Source organism: Gymnoscopelus braueri (assembly GCF_963280865.1).
Source record: "Gymnoscopelus braueri genome assembly, chromosome: 4".
Lineage (NCBI taxonomy): Eukaryota > Metazoa > Chordata > Actinopteri > Myctophiformes > Myctophidae > Gymnoscopelus > Gymnoscopelus braueri.
The window spans coordinates 43,151,736-43,166,135 of record NC_137605.1 but is presented as its reverse complement, the minus strand read 5'-3'; the positions used below and the strand labels follow the sequence as shown (position 1 = coordinate 43,166,135).

At 40.9% G+C, this 14,400-nt stretch overlaps 1 protein-coding gene across 1 annotated transcript in view; it reads right to left on the bottom strand.

The window, feature by feature from the left end:
- sacm1lb (SAC1 like phosphatidylinositide phosphatase b) overlaps positions 1-14,400 on the bottom strand; it is a 30,110-nt gene that overhangs the window by 8,449 nt on the left and 7,261 nt on the right. The window contains exons 6-14 of the mRNA XM_080427351.1: positions 13,167-13,226; positions 12,342-12,375; positions 10,509-10,610; positions 9,101-9,186; positions 7,450-7,536; positions 7,025-7,093; positions 6,380-6,459; positions 6,075-6,173; positions 1,349-1,487 (exon numbers count right to left, since the gene is read on the bottom strand). Of these exons, the coding sequence (XP_080283477.1) occupies positions 1,349-1,487; positions 6,075-6,173; positions 6,380-6,459; positions 7,025-7,093; positions 7,450-7,536; positions 9,101-9,186; positions 10,509-10,610; positions 12,342-12,375; positions 13,167-13,226 (756 nt within the window). The remainder of the gene's footprint in view (positions 1-1,348; positions 1,488-6,074; positions 6,174-6,379; positions 6,460-7,024; positions 7,094-7,449; positions 7,537-9,100; positions 9,187-10,508; positions 10,611-12,341; positions 12,376-13,166; positions 13,227-14,400) is intronic.

The following is a 14,400-nucleotide window of genomic DNA, read 5'->3' as shown; positions in this document are numbered from 1 at the left end:
CTGCTCTACACACACACCACTACATACATACAGTACATGTCTAACCAGGTTGGCTGTATCAGCAACAGTTTATCATTAATATCAAAGCCCTGCCGATATCTAGGGCTGTCAACGATCATGGCATTTTGTACTTGATTAATTGCCATACGAATAATTGCGATTAACAATTTAACAGTGTTTTTGGCATTGAATATTAGAATAGAATTTATATAAATAAAAAATACATTTTGTTTGGCTTTTTGGCTTTATAAACAAAAATGGATATGACAAAGAACTTAAAAAAAAAGAACCCTTCATTCCACAACACAAACATTTATACCCTTCATTCCACAACACAAACATTTACTGTATACATGGTTTCACCCCAGTGGAGTAAAAGGTCCTGAGAAAACCACACGTCAGGGAGACCTGCTGGGGCATTTATGGCACCTGTGGTAAAGACCCATAAAGGCTTAACTTTTAACGACCCCTCCCTCGGCAGGCAGTATATAACTTTTAGCCAAGCTACTTGTGTTCAAAGTCCACTGCCACAGTCAGACTGTAGCAAAGAGATCCTTCGTCCACGGCCGTCACAGACATCCAGCTGACAGTTAAACCATAATGGTGGAATCTGCACCACAAATCTAGGTCATGTTGATAGTAACAAGTTATAAAAGCTTCATTTCAGGGGATGTTTACATTTTTGGCTGGACAGCAACAGCAGCGGGGGTCACAGACGTACGTACGCGCAAGTCTCTGACTGATTGACTTGAGTCAATGATCGACAGGGTCACTGAATGAGGAAGTCACACCATTGGTCGGCGGTGTGAATGTTGGGAGTTACAAAGCAACATCCGACGTTTGTAGCTGCTACAAAAGATACAAAGATGCAAAGCTACAAATTCAAGTTGAGCTGGGTTGAACTTCCAGATACAAAGATAGAAAACTACAACTGTAGCTCCGATGATGCAGCGCTTGATGACGTCAACGACCGTGTTGAGCAACAGAGATACAAGCGACAAATATGCTGTGTATTTTAGCATCTTTGTATCTGCCCGTGTGGACGCAGCATCAGGGTCTCTTAAGTTACTGGTTGGTTGGGCTGAAGGATTGCCCAAATATGGAGATGATGAATAGGGCTGGGACCCAGAACTGGAGGAACCAGATCCAACATTGAGGAACCAATCACATTAAGGATACTGTATGCAAGATTTAATTTGGGTCCGCGGCCAAATATATATCAATTTGGGGGTCTTTGGCACGAAAACGTTTGAGAACTACTGCCCTATGGGTCCATTTGGTACGCTCTCAGGGGGTCCTCAAAATAGTTTGAGAAGCACTGAGACAAGGGTTAAAAGTATGCGTTCACCTGCAGCTGTGACTGCAGCGAGCGTCGGGCCAGCAAGCTCTGGATGACGTTGGTTCTGTCCAGACAGTCCATGCAGTTACTGCGGAACATCCCTTCCTGCTGGACCAGCACGCTTCCGTCAGCATCGACCAGGAAGTACCTGTAGCAGCACACATGCATGGTTAAACCTAGAGAATAAGCCCAACTCCCCAAAGCTACTACTGACTCTTATATGAGTGGATTTTAGATGTATTTATTAGGTTATTTAGATTTTTGGCTTAGACAAATTGCAAATTTTTTATTCTGAACTTTTTATTTATTGAGATTCTATATAATAATTATAATCAGCTAAATAATTTTATTGCCACCTATGTTTTTAAACCTGTGATCATATTGAATTTGAAAGCTGAATTAACAAACAAACCAATTTCATCATATTCACATGGTGGCCATTTAGCCCTTTCTTCAATATTCAACACACACACACACACACACACACACACACACACACACACACACACTTTGTCTTGTGGGGTTCACCATGTTGAGGCAAAAGGCGCCCTCTCACACACACACGCCTCACAATGTTGTGAGCATGTAGATTGGATTTTCAAAATGTTTGCCTCTTTCTTAGGTAATACTTGACAATTTGGCCAATGTTTGAAAATGTGTTATAGTATAATTTGTTGATTACATTTGACGCAGTAATGGTCTAATTTTGTATTTTAGTTTTGCTATTTTAGTTTTGTCTAGTCACTGCAGGGGGGTATCATGCACCCCCCGGAATTATACTTCTAATCAGGTTTTTCTTATTGAAAAAAATGTGCTGAAAATGATGAGCTATGATAAAAAGTTGTCAAAATGTCCCACCTACCTCAAATCCCCTTTTTTGTATATGGCTCTGGCGAAATTATGTAAATGAAAATATTAATTCACCAAAATTCCAAAAATAGACATGGTAGTCTGAAATTTGTCATGGACTATCCTGACACATAAGGGTAAGTAGCAGAATAGCATTTTGGGGCTTGCTACCATTGTATTTATAAATATGACCTATATAATCGCCAGAAACACAGAAAAATATACTGTCCGCTTGACAAACAACAACAAAGATGGTAATTTTCCAGCACTTTTTTGTGAGTATCACTGCCCCACTTGTATATAGAAAACTTCCCATATCCCTAAGCTTTAATTTAAGCCCAAGATGACCTTTCTATCTTGAAAATTTCTCTTTCTGTAGCCAAAAGTCTGCACTATACCTCAAATCGGAGAAAATATTAAATTCAGTCAGTGGCTTTCTAGAAGCCTAGAATCTAACAATAGGTTTCTATGTGCAAATAAGATGTCTAGACAGAGTTTTTAAGCAAGCTTTATAACATAGCATAACATCACACACAAAACAACATCCTCTGTAATGAACAATCAACTAAATACACACATTACAGTATCCTGCCCTGTACACAGGGACATTTGTAAGCAACAGTGTACAAACAGTGTCCACCATATACACTGACTTGCACCATGCAGAACAAAATGCACAGTCACATTAATCAGTCATCATAGAACTTGTCAGAGTCAAAATTTTCCTCAAATTCCTCAATCTCGTTGTCTTCTTGTCCATGATCTCCAGTGTCAAGGAGATCAACCAGTGAGGTTGGTAGGACTGGACCGCAGGACCACACTGGTGTCAATTCCCCTTCGGTTTTCAACCATCCCTGCCCATCATCATAGGGGTTTGGTTTTTCCACAATAGCTTCATCAGCTCGCTTGTATAAGGCAACACGGTGGTTCACACGTTGGATGTGTGGCTTCAGAGCAGAGTAGCATGGAGGAAGGCGAGCCAGGTCAACTTTAGATTTAGAACTGAGTTTGTCATCCGCCCCCACCATTTTCTGCAGCAACTTGGCACGGGCGATGTCCACTGAAGACTCGTGACTCTGTCCATACAGCAGACACGTGAATTGCTCCAACTGCCTCATCACCTCAGGCTTGACATTCCAGTCGTCACCAAGCTGACGAAATGCCATCAAGATGAGCCATTGGTCTTGGAAGAACTGATGAAATACTGCCTGGTGCCTGTAGCCCCCAGCCTAGGGACACAGGATGTTTTTTTCTCCAAGACCAATAAAGCCTCTTTCTTACACTACCTTCTGGAAGATTCAACCCCTGGAAATCTGACCTACCCCAAGGATGCTCTCTTCATCCAGGATGGCTTGGCACTGCTTCATGTTCTTACCAACCTTCCCCCAACCTGTGGTGATATATGTCTACAGATACTAGATCAGATGGTGGCCAAGAAGCACTTTTTGTTCTCAACTGACAGTTACCATCCAGACTCAATTAAATCCCAAGAAAGGTTGAGGCGTGGCAGCTCAGAGAGAATCATTTTCGCTGGACCAGCAACTAGGAAGCCATATGACTTCAAGACGTTTCTTGCCAATGATGACAACAAAAAGCAGTTTTGCCAGCTCCTGCTACGTGTATGGAGTGACCAACAGGCAGCTTCAAGGCTGGAGAGAACAGAGATGGCAGTGCTGATCGTGGAGGGGAAAGCCCATCAACTGGCCTCATCAAATGGAAAGGTAAATAGGAAGCCTATATTCTTCTTCTTGAGATTTTTGGTGGTGAAGTAATCAAAATGCAATGGCCCTGTGTTTCAGGTTGAGGTGTGTGTGAGCGCCCTGAAATCTACAGCAACCAGGAAGAAACTGACACAAGGGTGGTGCTGTACCTTCATTATGCTGCTGCGCTAGGATACGAGAGTGCTGTGGTCAGAACGCCTGACACAGACATTTTTGCTATTCTTCTGTACCATGCTCATGCCATCAAGTTGACAGTTTACCTAGATACAGGATCAGGGAAGCATCGCCAACTTCTCAACCTCTCTGAGCTTGCAGAATCCCTGGGAGAAAACTACTGTGCCACTCTTCTGGGATTCTATGTGTTCAGTGGAGAAGACTGCACCAGTGCATTCAAAGGGAAGGGGAAGGTGGGGCCCTTGAAAAAGCTGGAAAAGAATCCCAGGTTTCCCGAGGCATTTCGTCAGCTTGGTGACGACTGGAATGTCAAGCCTGAGGTGATGAGGCAGTTGGAGCAATTCACGTGTCTGCTGTATGGACAGAGTCACAAGTCTTCAGTGGACATCCCCCGTGCCAAGTTGCTGCAGAAAATGGTGGGGGCGGATGACAAACTCAGTTCTAAATCTAAAGTTGACCTGGCTCGCCTTCCTCCATGCTACTCTGCTCTGAAGCCACACATCCAACGTGTGAACCACCGTGTTGCCTTATACAAGCGAGCTGATGAAGCTATCGTGGAAAAACCCAACCCCTGTGATGAAGGGCAGGGATGGTTGAAAACCGAAGGGGAATTGACACTAGTGCTGCACGATTAATCGAAAAAAGATCGTGATCTCGATTCAGACGCCTATGCGATCTCGATTTTGAATTATGACTTTTTTTTTTTCAATAAAAAAAAAAAAAGAAAAAGCTTTTTTTTCTTTTTTTGCTTAATATTTTTATATTTACAAGAGAATTGTGTGAGAATCGTGTGAGAATCGTGATCTCAATTCTTATGGAGGAAAATCGTGATTCACATTTGAGCAAGAATCGTGCAGCCCTAATTGACACCAGTGTGGTCCTGCGGTCCGGTCCTACCAACCTCGCTGGTTGATCTCCTTGACACTGGAGATCATGGACCAGAAGACAACGAGATTTTGAGGAAAATTTTGACTCTGACGAGTTCTATGATGACTGATTAATGTGACTGTGCATTTTGTTCTGCATGGTGTAAGTCAGTGTATATGGTGGACACTGTTGCTTACAAATGTCCCTGTGTACAGGGCAGGATACTGTAATGTGTGTATTTAGTTCATTGTTCATTACAGAGGATGTTGTTTTGTGTGTGATGTTATGCTATATGTTATAAAGCTTGCTTAAAAACTCTGTCTAGACATCTTATTTGCACATAGAAACCTATTGTTGGATTCTAGGCTTCTAGAAAGCTACTGACTGAATTTAATATTTTCTCCGATTTGAGGTATAGTGCAGACTTTTGGCTACAGAAAGAGTAATTTTCAAGATAGAAAGGTCATCTTGGGCTTAAATTAAAGCTTAGGGATATGGGAAATGTTCTATATACAAGTGGGGCAGTGATACTCACAAAAAAGTGCTGGAAAATTACCATCTTTGTCAAGCGGACAGTATATTTTTCTGTGTTTCTGGGGATTATATAGGTCATATTTATAAATACAATGGTAGCAAGCCCCAAAATGCTATTCTGCTACTTACCCTTATGTGTCAGGATAGTCCATGACAAATTTCAGACTACCATGTCTATTTTTGGAATTTTGATGAATTAATATTTGCATTTACATAATTTCGCCAGAGCCATATACAAAAAAGGGGATTTTGAGGTAGGTGGGACATTTTGACAACTTTTTATCATAGCTCATCATTTTCAGCACATTTTTTCCAATAAGAAAAACCTGATTAGAAGTATAATTCCGGGGGGTGCATGATACCCCCCTGCAGTGACTGTGTCTGTATGTTGGTCTGTTTACTGTTGAATGAGAAAACAATGTTGCACATTAAAAAAATCTGGGGATCCCGACCGAGAATCCCTCGGTCCTTTTGTCAAAAAGTCTTTGAAAAACTTGAATGACAATGACCAAAATAGGGACGGCAGGTTGAAAGTGGTTAAAAATCGGGACACATCGGCTGCATAATTGTCAATACCGATGCACACATACCCAAATTCATCCTGCATCTCTGCAACCATATCCACCAGGATCTGCAGGCGGTGCCACCGCATGCGACTGCACTCCTTGTGGAAGTCGAATGCGACGTACCTATTAAAAGACACAGCGGCAGAGAGAGCCATGTCACAACACTTTACAAAATCCTGACAGCTTATTGAACTCTGAGAGAGTACATATGTTACCAAATGGACTCATTTGGTTACATTTGTACAATCTCAGAGTTACAAATGCCTGGAGTAACACTGAGGATTGTACCGTCATTACGTGCGAGGTAAACTACAGAATGGGGTCCTTACTTGATCATGCCGTTGGCCAAATTTGTCACCGTCTTGTCAAAGGCCAGCTCCAGGGCCTTCTCTGAGCCTTTTTGGTCTATCTGAGACAATAGCATGAAATGAATAAACCCATACCAAAGAAACACACATAGGACCATGTGCATTAAGAATTTAGCTTACCAACAGCTTAATTAATTATTGTTTTTTTTTAAAATTATTAATATATTAATTATTAACCATTTAAACCTTGGCTGTGTACTTGGAACGTCCACGCCAAATCTCTTCGCCAAACATTGCCGATCTACAAGCTCACGACGCGTGACATTGCGACGGGTTGTGTCGCAACCCGTCGCAATGTAGATCTGCCATTTTTGGCTAATGTTCCCCCCAGAATATAGATGTTGGGGTTTAAGTGGTTACAGTGTTAAACATTTGTGGTCTATGATGACAAAATGTACTGTTCAGTGAAGGCTTAGGTTCAGTGTTCAGCTATGCCACAGAACCATTTACGTAGCAAACTGAAGTCGAGAACAGGCTGTCAGACCAAACGTTAGAGGTGGCACATATCAACATCCATAGAAGTACTGGAATTTAAACATAGTTGCATTCTACATACTGCGAAAAAAAAAAAAAGACCATACTGAATGATACTGCACCCCATCTTACCAGATTTAAAATCACTTGTTTTCCATAGAGAATAATCTGGGAGTCAAAATGCCTCTGGAATCCATCCAACTATAGAGACAAGAATATAGGAAAAATAAATGAGGATGTTATACATTTTATATGTATTTTCCGCACTATAAGGCGCACCGTCAGTGCGCCTTATAGTGCGGATGCGCCTTATAATCCGATGCGCCTTATATATGTATCAATATTGGTTCCCTTGGTTTCCGCACAATAAGCCGCACCGTCAGTGCGCCTTATAGTGCGGATGCGCCTTATAATGCGGTGCGCCCTATATATGAAAATAATACATTTATTGAAGGTGCGCCTTATACTCAGATGCGCCTTATAGTGCGGAAAATACGGTATGTATGTATATGAATGTATGCAAAGCCTGTTATTCAGTAAACATCAAAACAACTTACATGATTTATTGTTTTGCTAATCTGTGGCTTTGGCTTGTACTTCAAGTTGGGCCTCTGGGACCAGTATAAGGGGATAGAGCCTCTAGTCTGTGAACACAAACGGACATCATTTCAGAAAAGCAATTTTATGAATTAAAATTGTCATTTTAAACCATAACCCTAAAGCCGAAGATAGTAGATCTACAAGCTTGTAGAACAACTATTTTCAGTGTGTGACACCGGGTGCAACCAAGTATACATCAGGCATAACTCCAACCACAACCTCTAAACCTAACCTCTCATCCCAACCTGAATCTTTTCCTAATTGTAAACGTAACTTTTTTTAAACAATAAAACAACCATTTCCCGTGTGAGGACCAGGAAATTTCTCCTCACAATGTTTATTTCTCAAATTGTACTATACTTATGGGGATAGTGACCTTAAAAAGCACAGTAATACAAGTAACGCACACGCACACGCACACACACACGATAAGGTAAATATTCACTCATGCACGGTTGAGCTACTCACTGAGCTCATTCAATAATGTTTAACTATCTCATACTTTTGTAGAAAAAATATCAGCCGCCCATAAAAGCACATGTTGGGAGTGTTGTGGAAAAGTACCAGCAGTCAGGCTACAGTATGTGACATAACCTCCAGTAATGACCTTGGGGTCACGCAGGGATACCTTGCATGCTACCTTCATTTCTCAACTCTTAACCCCATTATGTACAGGTCATCAGAAAACACTATTTACGGCTACACACGGGGTGTGTGTCTCATAAGATCCCTTGATGGAAAGTGCCGAAAGGTAATTGGGGGGAACCTACGGTTTGCGAGAACTGAAAAGGCATGCATGCTGAGCGGCCTGAACACGGGACAGAAGGGGAGACAAGAGATTCTGGGCTTCCTGAAGGCTTGACTGATCGGCGGGCCTTCCTGATAGGCCAAAAAGACCCTCAGCTTGGCTTTTTGTGGGGGCTTGTAATCAGTGTTAATTTTGGCAGCAAATTTTGACTTAGTTTTAGTCATAGTCTTATGAATAAAATTACATTTTAGTTATATTTTAGTTTTTTTTAGCTTTAGTCTAGTTTTAGTTGACAAAATATCATAAGATTTTAGTAGACTAAATCTACAGTTGATTTAGTCAACTAAATGTATTTTGGCTGGCCTTGATGGTGTCGTAATGCCTGATTTACACTTAAGTGCACTCCGAAAACTACAAGCTTGTAGATCAGCTATTTTCGGAAAGCGACACTCGCACACAGCCAAGCGTAACATGACTTTGTTCTACTGGATCTCTTCTCCACTAGTCCCTCCCTAACATTTTAGTCTAGCTTTTATTTGTTAACGAAATGTATTTAGTCATAGTTTTAGTAATCTTAGCTTAGTTTTTGTCATGAAACATTTTTCGTCATAGTTTTAGTCGACTAAATTAACACTGCTGCGCATGACATTTGTGCCGGGCTTCGCATGACGTTTATGCCATATGCTGTAGATGTATATCAACAAATCGATTAACCACTTGAGCCCTCTTTTACACAATGTACCGTATTATACACACCACATGGTAGGCTTTGGCGGCATCAAATCTTTTTCTGGTCTAGCCTACAAAGAATGACTCAAGATTGCTCCTCTCAGCCAGTCGTGCTGGCACCTGTGACTCACCTGTACAAATGACGACTTGCCACCGTTGTACTGCACAATCTGTTCCGTCTCCACAAAGTTAGCAGCATGGCCCTCTGAATCAATGCCTGAAAGACGCCAAGAGTGCCATTATCAAACAGTTGCTCATAGACACCATATACAGTATCACAGCAGTGGTTCTCAAACATTTTCATGTATTTTCATGTATTTAAAATGGGGGTTGCCATGGCAACCCCCATTTTAAAAGATTTTGTCCCAAGGACCCCATAGGAGTTTTTAAAATATTTTGGAAATAGGGACTTAGTTGTAAACTTGTAGATTGCCTATTAACTCATTCAGTGCCAGACTTATTTCTGGTTGTGTTGTCCCAGTGCCAGAGCCAAAAATTCATTGTAAAAAAAAAGTGCTTAGGAGCCGAGATACAGCCTTTTTCAGTAAGAAGTTAAACAAGAAGTGAATGGAGCAGCACATTTTCAAATCATGATATCTTGGGTTCTGAACATTTTTTTCATGACGTCATGTGGCGCTCAGGGCTTAACAATGGCGATAAAGCCAAAAATGTTAATATGGCTCAGGTGTTTAAGCTGTTCCTCATTTTGCCGGGGACCCCCTGGAATCTCCTGGGGGTCGTCTAGGTCTAGGCAAAGGGTACCGTAAGTAAGTGCCAATGTGCACAAGGTTAATTGCCACTTAGTGCAGTGTGACAGCGAAAATATCATCTCTGTCGGGGGGAAAACTCATGTCCAAAACTTTTCAGGATTAAAAATTAAAAATAGCAAAAGCAGCAGATCGACAAGCTCAAAACTTGTCGCTTCGCTCTCATTTCGAGCTTACAGATCTGCTACTTCACGTAGGGCATTAAAGGTAGGGTAAGTGATATTTTTTGGGTTTTTTTTGTTAAAAAGTACTATATTCTGATAGTACAGCTACAGAGCGTTTGTTCGGTCACAGAGGAAATGCATTTTCTCTTTAACTCATTCACTGCCAGAACTAATTTTTTTTGCGTTTGCCCGCTGCCAGAGATTTTTCATTGAAAGCCGAGATACAAGCCGAGATACAAAATGTTTAAGTTTTAAGTTAACAAGGAAGTGGATGGGAGTCTAGATCTTCGAAAAATCATATCTCCTTGGTCTTTGGACCAGGAGATACACAAAAAGTTAAAATATGGAGATAAGACGTTTCTGCCCGACAACAACGACATACGAAGAACATGACTGACAATGACCGGCACCAGTCATTTCTGCCCGACAGCAACGATATGCTAGCCTGGGATCCAGACTGGGATTCGCTCCGGTCGGCGGATTTTCTTTTCTAACTTCGCTACTCAGTCTGGTAAAGATCCCATTTCCAAGTGGCAGGGCGGGCACAAAGGAGGCTTGGTCTGTGACGATATGCTTCCTGTAGGATGGACAGTGGTGCGGTCACTCACCTCGGACGTAGTAGCGAACCCCGGCTCTGAAGCAGCTCCTTCTGGACACGATGTTCCATTCAAAGACCTTGCCATTGATGCAGCAGGACCTCATGATGATGACTGGACAAACATGTGGGTTACGGATTCAACGGTTGGGAACTGTATGAGGCAGGACTGGGTGGCAGCATGCACCAATAGTTTTTTTTTTAATACAGTATGTTGATTCTCAAATGTTTTTATTTTAAGGACCCCCCCCAGAAACTCTCATCAGAGTTACAGTCCCATAAGGTTCCATTTGGTTCCTAACTATCAATCATTTAGCCAGGGACACCCTGGAAACCCTCAAGGACCACTGCCGGTCCCCAGAGCCAACTTTGAGAACCAATGGTTTAAAAGACCATCCTGTCGCTCCAGTACGGATCCCCAAACATTAGAGCCAGATTTGGGGGAGAGTCGTAGATATTCTATATTTTAGGACACTGCATAACTCTGCTAACAAAGATGTCGTCAAAAAGTCAAATAATGGCAGTCTAGGTGATATAACCTAGACTGATATATTGGTCAAATATAGACACGTAACTGTTAACTCACTCACTGTAAAATGGTAAATGGTGCATTTATATTGATTGTGCCATTAACCCATTCACACACACATTCATACACCGATGGCGGAGGAAACCATGCAAGGCACCAACCTGCTCATCAGAAGCAGGAACTTTGCGGTTTTCCAGTTCACTCTACCCGGCCACTGCCGCCTCACTGTACCTCTGCTTAATAACTAAGGTTTAGAAGCACGATTCTGCACTAGTGCTCATTCTGCTCAGTAATATTATGCATACATAAATTATGTATTCTAAGGATTCATTTGAGCTTTATGCCAGTATCAATGACCTGCCACATTTAATCTATCAGCCATTATTAACCTGACAATAAACCAATAAAAACAAGTGGACGGAAGTCCATTAAAGTTAGTTAAATTCAGTATAAAAACCAGCCTAATGCCAAAGCAATAAACAAGCAAGATAACAGCTAGGCCAAGTCATGGTCAGGGTGTCAACTTATCACCAGAACGACGATAAAGCCATGTTGTTAAAGTTTCTATTTTGTCCTATTAACCGGTTAATACCGGGAAAGCATCCATGTCAATTTAGATTTTTGCGTTGGCTATTCAAAAATATTTTTTAAAATATTTTGAAAAGTCTTGAAAGTTTTTAACACAAATCTTCTCTTCTGGGGGTCCCTGGCACAAACATTTTCAGATGGGGGGTCCGTGGCCAAATAACGAAAAAGTGTGAGAACTACTGATTTAGAAGGCATTTGTAGAATCGGCCTCAGGTCTTAATTGGTTAATCACTTTGTATCAGAAGTAAAGCCGTCATGTATCTACATTGTTGTACAATCTCTAATTAACAATCTGCACAGGAAGGAAAGCTTAGGTCACCCTGGTACACTTCCAATCCCACTGCTGACCTTTGTCTCCCTCTAGTGGTCCAGTGAGACAAATATCATGACTCTTGTCTGAGATTTCCCGCCCCCCCACCCCCCACACTAGCGCCGTCTCCTAAACAATTAGCACAACATTTAAGAATTATGATGTTTAGGTATTTATCATTCTAAACCTACTGTATGATCTTGCTGTTTGACATACAGCCAAACAGTTGCAGATTGAGGCTTTTTAACCTTTGCCTTTTATAAAATAACGAGACCATGTTTTATGGAATATGCTTGTGAAATAAGCTGAGAATTTTAGAATCCATGTAAGCAGCATTTGACCAGGTGATGGAAGACCTTACACTGCTTTACTATGATAATAAATAACAATAATTTCATTGCACCATTCAGAAAGGATACAGCCGTGAATAACCGGAAAGGCAAACTTGTGCAACTGCAAGAGGATGAGAAGAGAGTTCAAGAGTTAAATTAAGTTGAAATGTCACTATGAACATGTATGTACAATATAAATTAGGACTGGGCAATTAAACGAAAATATATAGAAACCGACATTTAGAAACAATAACCGTTTTTTTTTAATTATAAATGACTAAATCAATTAGGCTGATTAACTACTTAAGCACTGTATTATACTTTGTTTTACAATGGTGGCATGCACAAATAGCCGACACACAAGCTCACACTGCGTCCTGTCGCAACACGTTGTGAGCTTGTAGATCTGCTATTTTCCCTATCTAAAAAAAGAAAAATAGTTCATTAAACACAATCGAGACAAAAGTTTGAAATAATCGTGCTGTCGGGCAGAAACCTCTTATATACATATTTTAACTTTTTGTGTTTTTCCGTAAATTAACGCCCCTAGCAGATCTGCAAGCTCGAAACTCGGTGCGAAGCGACGCGTTTTGAGCTTGTAGATCTGCTACTTATGCTATTTTTGAATTTAAATCCTGAAAAGTAACAGTTCCACAGGGCCTTCCCTGTGGCTGTCCCCTCCAAACATATCAGAGATGCCCCCTCCGTCAAAACCGCCCTGAAAACCCACCTGTTCAGAATTGCCTTTAACTCTTGTTTTTAGTGATTTACTGCTTTTTTACTTGCAGTTGCTTATCTTAGTTTATTTTTCCTAACAAATAATAAAAAAGCGCTATATAAATTCTAAGTATTATTATTATTATCCACCCGACAGCGACAAAATGTTCAAATACAACAATGAGTTCCGTTCACCTCTGGCTGTGCAAGGAATTCTCTCAGGAGATGACCGTTCCACACAAACCGCTGATCTGCCTGGAGGAAGAAGAAGAGGTCAAACAAGCTGAAGTCAGCATCATGCAGTATAGTCTAGTCATACACTCAGCTCAAAATAAAACTGCAGCACCTTCTCCGGCGTCTTTTTCCGCTGAATAGTTGAAATTGTGTGACAATACCTGAAATAATCATGAGCATGAAGATGTTAAATATTTAAAGCTCTATATTCTGATAGTAATCATTGCTATAGCTATAGAGTGTTTTCTCAGTAACAGGGGCCTCCCCATCTCTCAAGCTCTTCAAGTAAACAGAAAATACATTTTCAGGTCAGTGTACCAATTTCATCTCATCAGGAGAGAGAGAACTTATGCAGGATACAGGATATTAAACAAGTGAAATTTGAAGAGATGAAATATAAAAATGAGCTCACAAAAACTGCTCATAAATGGGTTCTTTCTCCTGACTGGGTGAAATTGAAGACCCACCGGAAAATGAAGTTTCTGTTTACTAAAGAGCTGGAGAGATGGTGAGGCCCCTGTTACTAAACAAACATTCTACAGCAGTGATTACTATCAGAATATAGAGCATTTAACACTTATTTGAACAAAAATATATTATATACTGTATATATCACTTAGAGCGCCTTTAAAAACAATGCCACCAAGCATCAGAAATCTTGCAAAGGTTGTACAACAATATAAATGGAAACAACGTTTAACTGCACGTATAAGTGTTGCACTAATCTTTCCTCCCTCCTCCTCTCATACACCCTGATGGCTCACCCTCTCCAGTAGGCTTCAATCCAGTGGTTCCCAAACTTTTTAGCTCGAGACCCAAAAGAGAAATTAAGTGTCTCCCCAGTACCAAAACTTGTGAAGATAGCAGATCTACAAGCTCACGCGACACGTTGTGAGCTTATAGATCTGCTATTTTCACTACTTTTTTTTTTTTTTAATCATAATAAGTCATGGAATTTTTCATGAAGTTCTTGAAAAATGTATGATTGAGTTTTTAATTTATGAATCTCTTTCGGAATTTCTTTGAAGAAAAAAGGGATATTTACTGGCGACCGATACACAAATGGAAATGGGTCCCGACAGTGCTCTAATCTGTCCTCCCTTCTCCTCTCATACCCACTGATGGCTCACCCTCTCTCCTCTCATATAGCCTGGTTCCAGACGAATCTGCCTTTGCAAAATTGCATGCACTTTAG